Source organism: Ursus arctos, unplaced genomic scaffold (genome assembly GCF_023065955.2).
Source record: "Ursus arctos isolate Adak ecotype North America unplaced genomic scaffold, UrsArc2.0 scaffold_6, whole genome shotgun sequence".
Lineage (NCBI taxonomy): Eukaryota > Metazoa > Chordata > Mammalia > Carnivora > Ursidae > Ursus > Ursus arctos.
Window position 1 is genome coordinate 65,156,028 of NW_026623078.1, and position 12,595 is coordinate 65,168,622.

The 12,595-nt window shown below is 38.6% G+C and overlaps 1 protein-coding gene across 1 annotated transcript in view; it reads right to left on the reverse strand.

Annotated features, from left to right (window-relative positions):
• Positions 1 to 908: 908 nt before the first annotated feature.
• Positions 909 to 12,595, reverse strand: part of EIF3H (eukaryotic translation initiation factor 3 subunit H) — a 92,827-nt gene continuing 81,140 nt past the window's right edge. The window contains exons 5-8 of the mRNA XM_026495537.4: positions 12,077 to 12,226; positions 4,645 to 4,765; positions 2,513 to 2,645; positions 909 to 1,123 (exon numbers count right to left, since the gene is read on the reverse strand). Coding sequence (XP_026351322.1) covers positions 1,026 to 1,123; positions 2,513 to 2,645; positions 4,645 to 4,765; positions 12,077 to 12,226 — 502 coding nt within the window. The 3' untranslated portion in view covers positions 909 to 1,025. The remainder of the gene's footprint in view (positions 1,124 to 2,512; positions 2,646 to 4,644; positions 4,766 to 12,076; positions 12,227 to 12,595) is intronic.

Sequence of the window (12,595 nt, forward strand, 5' to 3'; positions counted from 1 at the left end):
CTGATTTTCCTATGGCCATGTCTTCAAGGTGAAAATCACAAAATAAAAGTCTCACAGGCACAATTCCACAGCTGTAGATCGCACTGATTTTGGTGTTACAAATAGCAGGATTTTTATGATTTTTTTTTTAAAAGATTTTATTTAAAGAGACAGAGAGTGACAGAGAGAACACAAGCAGGGAGAGAGGCAGAGGGAGATGGAGAAGCAGACTCCCCACTAAGCAAGGAGCCAGACACAGGGCTCGATCCCAGGATGCCAGGATTAAGACCTGAGCCGAAGGCAGACACTTCACCAACTGAGCCACCCAGGTGCCCCTTGATTGTCATTCAAATATGAAATTAAAAGGTTTTTTTTCTCCCCTCAATGTAGTACTGTCCTTCCAATTCTTCCTTCCCCATTTATAAAACATGTCAGCAGAACTGTGTTTCATTGTATGGAAAAGATAAACAAAGAAGTCCTAAATAAAAGAAAAAAAATACATACTGAATTTGATTTTCATATAAAATATGGCTTTTTTTGATGAAGTTTAAAAAAAAAATTCTAGTGCCTGATTAATGACCTATGAGCATGGGGACTGGCTGACCATCACCTGCGGAAACGAAAAGGCAGACCGACAAGAAGCACGCCCATGAAGCCTGGGCTTCCAGGGGTACTAATTTGGGATCAATGTAGTAAAGGATTCCCAGGAGGTGGCAGGGCCGCTGGGTCAGGGGTTAGGACAAGCAGCACTGGACGGTATGTTGAAATGCGGCACCTCAGAGCAGCAAAGGTGACGGAGCCTGAAGGTGTGAGCCTGATGTAGCTTCTGGTCAAATCTGGTTAGTCCTTTGGAGATAAATAGTATAAGCAAAACAAAAATAAAAAGCTAGATATAGTATGTGTAAAATCAAATGAGCAAGCAGTCAAGGTTGTTTTATTTTTATTTTATTATTAGCTAGAAAGTAGGCAAGCGTATTTCTCCCAAGAATTGGCCCCATGTGATCTCAAGAGTCCATGTTAACTCCTTTTCTGGAAACTTCCTTTTCTCAGTTGTTGTATTCTTGAAGAGCCTGGGCCATGAAGAGTTTGCCCAAGTTTTGGGCAGTGAACTCCTTGATGTTCTGGCAGTAAGTGTTAATCTGGCCTGTGCATTTGGGAAAGTGAGAAAGAGTCACAATGTTCGACAAATCATAAAATGACCTAGAACACTAGGCAAGCAAGAAAATCAGCACAATACGCAATCACCAGAATTTTACTTTGTTTTGTTTTGAATCAAGAGTTTACAGGAATCAATTCTGTTTGTCCACACCCTTATAATAAAGAATGTAAATTCTTCTGAAAATAAGCTATCTTCCACTCCTGGTTACGTGGAGACGGAAGAAAAATGACAGCAATTAAGTGCATATTAGCTATCAATCAAAAGGTACTGACCATGGAGCTCGGACGCACGCTGTTACTAAGACAAGTGAGAAAACAGCACTGGCTCTCCTCAGCCAGGTACAAAGGAGATACCAAATCACAGAACTGCAAATGAAATGGACCCACCTGACCCAGATGTGCACAAGTACAGTTGTTTTCAGGCTGTGCTCTGGAAATATTAAGGGATCCTTTTCTGACCCAAGACAGAGCAGAAGCAGAGAGTCCCCATGAAGAAAGGGGTCCATCACTGCCCTTTAAGTCTTAAAACTAATGATCTAATCTGATGCAACATTTGTGCAAGGTATTTTATATATATGATACAATTCTGCTTGAATTGGACCTTCAGTAAGGAGTGTGTCTTGGTTTCCTGAATTTAGTTTACATGTGTTGTAAAAGTTTTAAGAATTTGGAATCTGACTCCCCCCCACCAACACACACACACACACACTGAAAATGTATATATAGAATTGAGAAATTGTGGAATATTAGCTTTTCTTTGAGTGGGATTCTCACTCTAAAAATTCTCACAGGCAACAAGCTGATTGAATCAAACAGTACTTAGCAACGTTTATACAGAAATAAGGTTATCACAGCTAAGTAAGAGCAAACTCCTACCAAGACTCCACTGCTGAAAGACAGTGTTACTATGGTAGATGCCTCCAAACTACATCCAGAACCGCATGCCTATGGCTACGGTATAAGTCAGCGCAGGGGATCCAAGCACGCATACAGACATGGGTGCAGCGCTACGCTGGAACATGAAAAGCAAGCAGCTTGAGCTGAATGATCTTCTGCGTCATGGAACGTAAACATTTTTCCCTGGTTTCTATGAAAGATGACTCAAATAAAACCTTCCCACTTTAGAAAGTTTATAATGCCATCTCAAAAACGTTTAGATAAACACGGAGTGAAGAAGCACTGAAAGGACCTTAGAAATAACAAAGACTGACAAATTCTTATATTTCAGAAATTATAGGTGCTAGATTCAAATTCATCAGTCAGCCATTTTAAATACACTAGATTTAGGATTTAGTTTTGTGTTTCTAAATCTCTTCTTGTCTTCTGCTCCCTGAGGAGCAGAGGAACCAGCCGTGTCCACAGGGGCTAACGGTACCTGCAATGAGCAGCGAGTCCATCCTGGCAGGAGGCTGAGGGGGCTTGAAAAGCTTGGACAGATCCTCCTCAGGCAGTGGGGGTTCTCCTCGACTCTGGCGCTGCATATTCTCCTGCTGGCGACGCTGCTGATACTGAAATTCAGAGAAGAAATGATTTGGTTATTTTTCTCTACTTGAGGAGAAAAAAAAAAGGTCTCCATCAATTATGCAATCGGCAAAACCCCACTGCCCTGAATTTCAACCTCAGTTTTATAAACGGTAACCCACGGTAAACCCTCCTCCTAAGAAGCCAATAAATATGGCAACAAAGGAAATTTCTTTGTTGGAAACTCTAATGTCACTTTGAGCTCTAAGAGCCTACAACTAATGATATGGAAAAAGCAAACTGGTTATGTGGGAAACTGGAGGCTTAAAAGGCAAAGAAGCTCGTGATTAGTGAGTGAAGGGGAGTGATTTTGCCATTTATGACAATGGAGTAGATGAGAGCATTATAAGTATGACTCATCTTAACTGTAGTCACAAGGTAATTAACCACCACATTGGGGATTTTTTCAACTTTATTCCTACTGACCAAAACAACAATAATGCTGATGATGTTGATACTGTAACACCATCACCATCACTATTATTATTATAGTAGTAAATACTTCTACTAATCAGCTGTGCTTTTAGCTCTATAACTAAGAATGAATATTAGCTTAGATAACGCTTCAGAAACTGCCAAACTGTGGATTCCTAGGATTCTCAGAAGAGAAGGTGGGGATACATCTAAAGGTACGGATCAACTACAAACTTACTGAGCAAATTACAATTAAGAGGTAATACCTATGGGTTCCTTACAATGGCAGAGGGAAAATACCCCACATGGAACCTTTAAAAGGTCAGGTAATGAGAAACCAAGGTGGGGTAGTAAAAAATTTAGTCGTTGGGCTCCTAATGAAAGGAGTACCTTGCTTTTTGCAAAGATTTCTATACTCCTTATAGGGTCTGAGGGTAGAAGCTGGACAAATCTAAAAAGGGTTATGAATGGTGCTGGTACAAATAAAAATCAAATGCAAAATTTGAAGACTCGTAAGACTAGTTTCCAGAATCAACTGTCTCATAGGTAAGATTTTCAATCTGATACTTCAGATTGCATCCTTTCCCTACCGGAAGAGCCAGCAGGAGAATGGAATCAAGTGAGGTTCTTTCTGTCCTTCCCCCCACCACCCTCTATAAGTTTTTCACTATTGCCATCTTTACCACCCATCCTCTTTTCAGTTAAAACGTATATACTTTATAGATTTACATGTGTTTTTTAAATTCCTAAGCACGGTAGAAACAAAGTATTTTAAATTTCACTATATATGAAGATTGATATTAAAATTTTTAAAAAAAATAATATTCTCAGAGCCATTTAAGTTGTAGTTGAGCTGAGAACTGTCTAGTTAACACCACCTAGTTTAAACTACATTTTAATGAACACACAAGTAGTCCTATACAAATGCTTTCACAGATAAACATTCTGGAATCAACTTATCTATGAATCAAATGCTATAAGAACAGTTCAGAGCAATACAGTCCAGAAACAATACTCCAGGAACTGTGAAAATCACACAGCCTTCAAGAAACAAGAATAAAGAGAAGGTTAAGTGGCCACAGCAGTGTATATGTGCATACGAGAATATTCAGGTAGTTCCAGGGTTTTATCTGTATTATACCATCTATTTCACAGCAGTTGGTCTATTATTTCCTATCAAAATTGCTTGCTCTTAATCACAATTGCTCAGTTTTTCAAATGAACTGAAGATTGCTAACTATGCTGCAATGAGCCACTACCAAACCAATTATAGTTAGTAAAGAAATGAGCTGTGACACTCCAGAATCTCTTTTGCCTCTGATTTTCTCAATAAATGTATCTCTTATTTGCATAACACCGCCATCGCGATCTAAGCTTAATATACCGGCTCTCTTTAAAACAGGTATTTTTAAGTACAACTTATAAATAGTATGTGATGATAAACTAAATATGATAGAGTTACCAATACTCAATGCTTTATCAAATATAATTTTGATCGTTTTGAAGATAACTCTTAAAGCACCATACTTAGAAATGAATTCTGTGTTTGTCGAATATTCCCATAACACCAACCTGATGTTTCTGCTGCTGCTGTTTACTCGTGTTCCTCATGTATGTGTTATATTTAACTATATCTTGGCTCATTTCATCCACTCTGTCCATCAGCAACTGTAGATTCTTCCCCAAATGGTTGCTGAAATGTAAAGTAAATATACTGACATGTTATATTTTAAAGCAATAGGTCTGCTACTGCTCTAAACACTTCTAAGATATTAAATTGATTTGCCATTTGCTAAAAGAATGAGAGAGCACACATCCACATAAAAGCAAGGGGACAGGAAAGAATCGGAGTCAGCCAGTTATTAAACTTTCCATACTGAACCCACACCTGTAACCACCAGAGCATCTGAAATAGCTCAGCTTCTTATTATCAGAGCATACATGTATTAGAGTGGGAGCTGTTAAATGTATCTAGCAGGTTATCTCTAATGTACATTTTCTGAACAACCAAGTTCAACCTAAGCTCAGTACTCCTGCACCCTTTTCCTTAGCACCACCCCCTCCCCAACTGTGCTCCAGAGCATTTAAATGAGGAGCCATGGAAAGGAGGAGCCATGCAAACACACTAAGACCTCTGGTACATGACTCCTCTATCCAGCAGGTTCTAAAAGAACAACAACAGCATTTATTCTGTAAAGCTAAATGAACAAAAAAAAAGAGGGCTCCTTTCCTCTTGCCCTTCCTAGAATCCATATACAGTCATTCACACTTCTTTTTCTCTCCAGAAATTCCTATTGCAACTCATCTACCAAAATCATCTTATAAAGAGCTCATGGTTAGTACGATGACCACCATATTCACTGATTTCTGCCTCCAACTATCTCCCGTGGTAAAGCCTGCTATTATGTATATGTACTTTAAAAATAACTAGTTAACAAACAGTATTCATTCATTCATTTCAAACAAGTATTAAGCACCTATTATGTTCTGACTTTAGTGTTAACAGAGAAATGATAATGAATGAGACATTCATGGTCTCTATCTTCACTGAACTTACAAATGATGGGGACTGGGGAGGAGAAAAAAGGTAGAAACACTTTAGATAGTATGGTTGCCCTATCTCTTTCCCTTATGGAGAGGACAGGCTGAAAGCAAATGTTTAGAAGGAATCAGCCAAGCAAAAAAGTATTCTAAGCAGAAGACAGCATCAGTGCTGAATGCCTGAGATGGGCAAGAACGAGGCAGATGAAAAGAAGAGGTCTGGAACGGCTAGAGCACAGTGATAGGTTACAGAGGTCAGACAGAGATGGGAAGCCTCTAGCTGAACCACAGATCACCCCACAACAGTTAGTGTGAATGAGACCCCTCAACTCCAACATAAATGGTGCCCTTGAGTTGTACCTGTATGTGATTTATTTTGTCTTAAATTTTAAAATGACCACTCTGGCTGCTATGCAGACAACAGACTGGAGAGTAGAAGCCAGGAGATGAGTTAAGGGCCTATTGTGGAGTGCTGGCAAGGATGTAGAGAAACTGGACACCCATACATTGCGGTGGGAACGTAAAATAATGGTTAAGATGGCAGACTTTGTTACGTAAATTTTATCTCTACTTTAAAAACTACACACACACACACACACTCATACACACACAGAATCTACTGTGGTATTACAGAGAGAACAGTGGTGGCTTGGACGAGGATGGTGGCAGTAACATGGGAAAGCATGAGAAAAATGGGCAGAAGTGAGAGAGAAATCAAGAGTGACTCCCAGTTTCCTGGCTTGAGCAGCCAAATGCTGGTTATGGCATTTACAGAGAAGGGGCAGGCTGAGGAAGGAACAGACAGGGAAAGTTGGGAATAAATGAAAGTAAATTCAGTTACAATATGGATCCTAAATGGACTGTATCTGTAACCTGGAGAAAATTAGCAAGTTTTAGCTCTTTCTTAAAGAGCAGAAAAGCACAGAATGGGTGTGTGTGTGTGTGTGTGTGTGTGTAAATAAATGTACCCTTTAATCCCAGGTCTGGCACTATCTACATAACCTTGGCCCAGTGACTTGGCCTAATGACTTAATCTTTTTTTCAAATGTTTCGCTTTTTTGAAAAAGTGCTTTTTTCAAATTAAGTTTTCATATTTTTCTTATTCCATTTTAATTTTGTGAATCGTTTTTTAACTTGAAAATATTTCTTTTTCTTTGGAAACAAAATTAAGTATTTGTTTCTGTTTTCTTCTAATTTCTTACCAGTTTGATTTTAGCTCACCTCTAATTAAGTGTCTGGGCCTATGTGAAAGGTGAGCAAATAAAACAGTTTTTTCTACCAAGTAGCTAGTCAAATGTCCAGGTCCACTGATTATATAGCCACACGGTGTTCTAAACACCTTCAAGATTAAAATTTAACAATACTCTGTCGTCTAAATTCACTCTTTCAAGACACTCTGTTGAGTACATGCTTACTTTGCTAGTCACTCTGTCGGAAACTAAGGATTAAACTATGTAGACACTGTTGCACTCCACCCATCCTGGTGAGAAGACAGGAATGCAAACAGATAAACATAGCACAATGGTGTCATTGCTCTAAGAGAATGGAAACATAAAAGATAGTATGGCAGAACCAGATGAGAGTCTCCAGATTATCTAACAGCTGAATTTAGAGTTTTCGAAGAGGAGGTGGAGACAAGGAAGGTAGGAGGGACACTGCCAGACACTGGGTGAAGGCAGTGTGTTCGGACACTCTGGCATGAAAAGCATAATGCCTTTGAGAACTGCACAGAAGGGAAGGACTGGGAAAAAAGAGAGCAGTGAAACTAAGACGGAGACAACTGTCACAGCACAGAGAGTCTTGGAAGCCAGGACTAGAAGTTTGGATTCCATTCTAAGGACAATGCGGAATCAGCCAGAAAGTTAAGCAAAGGAGTAATATGATCATAGAATTTGCATTTAGCAAGATCACTACAATGAAAGAGGAAAAGGTTAAAAGCAGGAAGTTAGGAGACTGCTAAAGTAATCAGGAATAGAAATAATGAGGCTCTGGCCTGAAGTAGCAGAAGATACACAAATAAGATGAAATCACCCCAGCAATGTACACATGAGGAGACAGACCCGAGGAACACTGATATTTAGGGATGAGCAAAGAGGGCTTATGGAGAATGAGAAGGAACCTAACAATTGCAGTTGCAAAGACTCCCAAAAAAGGTATTTCAGGAAGAAGGAGTCATCAACATATTACATGTTTAATTGTCTACAACAACACCCAGTAACACAGTGATAAAGCTGTCCTCTGTGACTTAAGTGAGAGCTCTGACAGCATAGAATAGATGGAACACTAAGAAGTCTGACTATAAAAACAGATGAATACAGGGTGCCTGGGTGGCTCAGTCGGTTAACCACCAAACTCTTTGATTTCGGCTCAGGTCATGATCTCAGGGTCCTGAGACTGAGCCCTGCATCAGGCTCCGCCCTCAGAGTGGAGTCTGCTTAAGACTCTCTCCTCCCTCTGCTCCGTTGCCCTACCCACACTCGCTTGCATACACTCTCTCTCTCTCTCAAATAAATCAATGAATCTTTAAAACAAAAACAAAACAAAACAGGTGGATATGAACCAAAAGGTGAAAGGAAATGGATAATAATGGTATGCGATCAAAAAGTGCTTTTTGTTGTAACTTTGTTTTTTAAGATGAGAGAGACTTAAATTTAAACATCCTTATTCTTGGGAGATGTATGTTCAAATATTTAGGGGTTAAAAGTCATGTCAGGAATTTACTTTCAAATGGTTCAGAAAAAAAAAAAAGTTACACATTTATGTATATAGATAGAGAGCAGGTACAAATGTGGCAAGATAGACCACTGGTGAATCTAGGCAAAAGGTTTATGTGTGTTCATCAGATTGTTTTTCAATTTTTCTGAGGAGTTGAACATTTTCATTTTTTTTTTTAATGGGGAAAACAAATCAAGAAACCTAACAGAGGGACGCCTGGGTGGCTTGGTCATTAAGCGTCTGCCTTCAGCTCAGGGCGTGATCCCAGAGTCCTGGGATCGAGCCCCACATCAGGCTCCTCCGCTGGGAGCCTGCTTCTTCCTCTCCCACCCCCCCTGCTTGTGTGTTCCCTCTCTCACTGGCTGTCTCTCTGTCAAATAAATAAATAAAATCTTTAAGAAAAGAAAAGAAAAGAAACCTAATAGAAAAGAACCAATTTGGAGAGCAACTGAAGATACCTGAGGTAAGAAAGTATAGAAGAGCCCAGCTGGATCCCAAGAAGGCAGGATGGACAGGAATGGGACAGTCCTAAGGAAGAGGGCACCAACCCTTCCATCTCTACCAGTGGAAGAACTGAGGCCCAGAGAGCTAGCATCAGATAGAAATGCTATCATTACTATACAATTAGTTGTTAAATAAGTCATTTAAATATATGCTGAAGTGCAAAAGGAATTCAGAGAAGAGAAAGAGCCTACAAACCCTACAACTGGGTGATGGGGAGTGGGGTAGTGATATTGGAGAAAATCATAAAGGAGAGCTACTGCCATATGCAGAGAGAGATCTATTATTTGTTCCCACACCTTAAATCCTGGAGACTGACTACACTGATTATAAGCAATAAGAAAGGTGCTACCAGAATAGACCCTCTGATTCTACACCAAAAAATGTCTTTAATATAAAGTACTATTGTTATGTATTGTTAAATATATGTAATTAGTGAAAAAACAAAAGCACAGATACATGGTCTTTAAACATTTCATAACATTTTTATTACTACAATGTCCTTCAAAAAATATACCCAATAAGATACACTCAAAAATCTGTACAACAGATCTTGAAGGGCAAAAGGAATTAAAATAATACCTATTTCACAGATAACATTCACAGGAAATCAGGTCCATTACCAAGAACAACTTTATGGGGATCTTTTCAGTACCAATTCAACTAGAATACTGAACCAGGGAGTTACTGTTAGGAGTTTCAATAATACAGCCTTTTCTTTTATTGTCAAGGAAACAAAGAACTGAAAAACAGCTCACTTAAACAGATGTGAACCAAGACATGCAGTGAGAAGTCTGCTCTGGCTAAAGTATCAATTTATTCTTAATGTATAATGCCCACCCTTAGTTTACTTGTGTAAAGAGGAAATAAAAACAGAATTGTTTCTTCACGTGTGAAAAGCTGAAGGATTGGGTAACACATTTTTTAAAATTAATAAAGGCTGTTACGAAACAGCCATTGCTAGAACTTCCATCCAATAAAATTAAAACTGAAAATTAAAAAAAATTTTAAATGAAAGGAAATGTAGTATGTTTTATTCACAGCCTAAGACAAATATATCAGGTAAACCAAAAAAGTGGTATCCACATACGGGTTGTGAAAAGCAAGACCAAGCAAAATTTGAGGAGCTTCTTGGGCATGATTTCTGAAGTGGTTTCTTAGAAAAAATTTTATGGTGACTGGCCTGACTACCATCATGCTATTGATGCAAGAAATTAAAATCCGAAGGGTACCCGGGGGGCTCAGTCAGTTAAGTGTTGGACTCTTGATTTCGGCTCAGGCCATGATCTCAGGGTCGTGAGATGGAGCCCATGTCAGGCTCCACACTCAGTGAGCGTCTGCCTGACATTCTCTTTCCCTCTCCCTCAGCGCCCCCCCCCCCCCGCCCCGCGCTTGCCTGTTCTCTCGCTCTCAAATAAATAAATCTTAAAAATAAGTTAAAATTTGATACGTACAAAGGTTATATTTCAGTCTTTTAAAATAGTATTATCAGTCTGGATGAGTATAACAGCCCATCAGTATCAGCACTGCCTTCAGGGTTGCTTCATTTTTTTCCTTCCAACAGGAACACAAATTTACCTTTAAATAATTTCACTTGAAAAGGAAAGGGCCCCTCTTTCTATTTCACATAAAATACAGAAGATAAAAACTATAATAAAATATTTGTCTAGATCTTAGTTGCAATGGCAAACTAGGAGCATTTTCTTGGTTATTATAAATGCTGTTTTGGACAAACAGGCATTACAGACCAGCTCATTGGTAATTTAAAGCACAAAAGGGCTATATTTGTTTTGCATGCTCAATACGCTTGGGAAAAGGTGAAGGCATAAATTATATAAGCAAACACTTTCATGTAGTAAATTTAAAATTATTGTGTAACTATATGTACTTAATACATCAAATTGTAACCTTGCACGCTAAAGAATGTTCTTAGTGCAAATGCTTTAAATACAGGTGTGCTGAGTGTGTTTGTAAAAGCAATAAAGAAAAGTATGACCTTCTAAAAGAGACAAATTAAAGGACTATTATGAGTGTATGTTTGCAGTCAACAGTATACTCTTCAGTGCCAAATTAGTCATGCAAGCTGGCTGTATCACTTAGCACTCCGCTTACCATGCAGTTGCCTCTCCTTTCTCTACACAGACTTTCTAGTGGCCCTATGATGGATTCATGCGATACAAAGTGGCACTTCAAGCACGGTCCTATCCATCCCAGAGCACGGACAACAATGCTGGGCTCTCTGGTCCTCCTGGGTTCACGCTACTTGTCTTCTAACAAAGAAGTACAGAGTCTGTATGTTCTTTTGTACAAGCTTCTATCTGGGATTAGAGAAATCTGACAAACAACTGAGCCTCTATTCCAAACTGGTTGCTTTAAGAAAACACACTTTTTTTTTTTTCCAGCCATCCAACAAATGCTTATAGACTGACTACCTACTCTATTTAATTTCATTGTACAGGTCTGCTGCTAGCATTCTCCTACCACAAAACAATCACTAAGACCAAGCTTAAAGGGCACTTAGGAGTAGCTATCTATACGATTCTGCCTATATTTCTGGAAAGAGCAATAAATGCTAGGAAAAGAAACATTAATTCCATAAAGGAAATAATCTGTTTGGAACACCTCAGTCAGCACTTTACCAATACAATAAACAATATGTAGCAACTAGACAGCTAAAGCAGTCACAATGGAGGAAGTTATGTCACCACTGTCTAAGACAGCAAAAGCCAGTGTCAGGTTCAGAAAATTCTAATTTTACTAGAAAATCCACATTGAAAATTCACTACTAATAGGGTCTGCATCTGAACAAGGGCAAGTGCCACCAGTAAAACAAAGAAGCATTTTCATATTTTTCCTGAGCATTATTAAATATTCAGACATAATACTATAAGCCTCCAATGACAGTGTACAATAAATAAAGCTAATAAGCCCCCAACAACAACAAAAAAAACCCTCCCCCATGGGCATTTATGCTATCAAAGCAAAAATGATACAGTAAAGGAAAGGCATCAGAAGGTTCTTAAACAGGAATTATTAGTATTCAAACACTGTTTCACTTTATCAGTTTGACCTTTCTCCTGGGATCTTAGCAGCGCTGGACTAATTCTACATGTCGTTACATAGGTCTCAAGAACCTCAAAATGTGCTTGGGTAATTTTTTTCTTGATCCATGGGTTAAATTCTAAGTGAAAGAATCTTTTACAGAAAGTGATTAAAAAAGGACTTTTCATTAGACAGGGCCACTTACCTGCTAGCAAGACTGAGCAATTCATGTTTATCTGCTACAGCTGACTTCTTCTCAAGCTCCCACATTAGGACGTTGATCAGATGTGAATTTTTAATTACAATCGGCACTTCTTCAAACATGTGCTCAAAGGTGATATTTCCCTTTTTCAATCTGTGAAGCATGTTAAAAATACTTTAGTCTGGTGGTCAGAAGTAAGTGTTAAATTGACTATTTCATACATTTTCCCTAATTACAGGCCCTCTCCAAGATCTTTGTTTCATTAGCACTCTTTAAAAAAGAGAGAGAAACTAGTTTTACAGAGTCAAGCGTAAGTCGAATGATTTGAATAACACTGAAAACAATCCAAGTTTGAGCTATAAAGCCCAGAAAACAAGATTCTTGGCAGAAGAAACTATTCTTTCTTAGTAATCAGGTATCTTCAAAATTTCACTGATACTAAAATGTAAATGTCATGGGAAGTTATGCTATATAATCTTTATCTAAAACATTTAAAATAAATAGCTAGAACAGAGAAATACT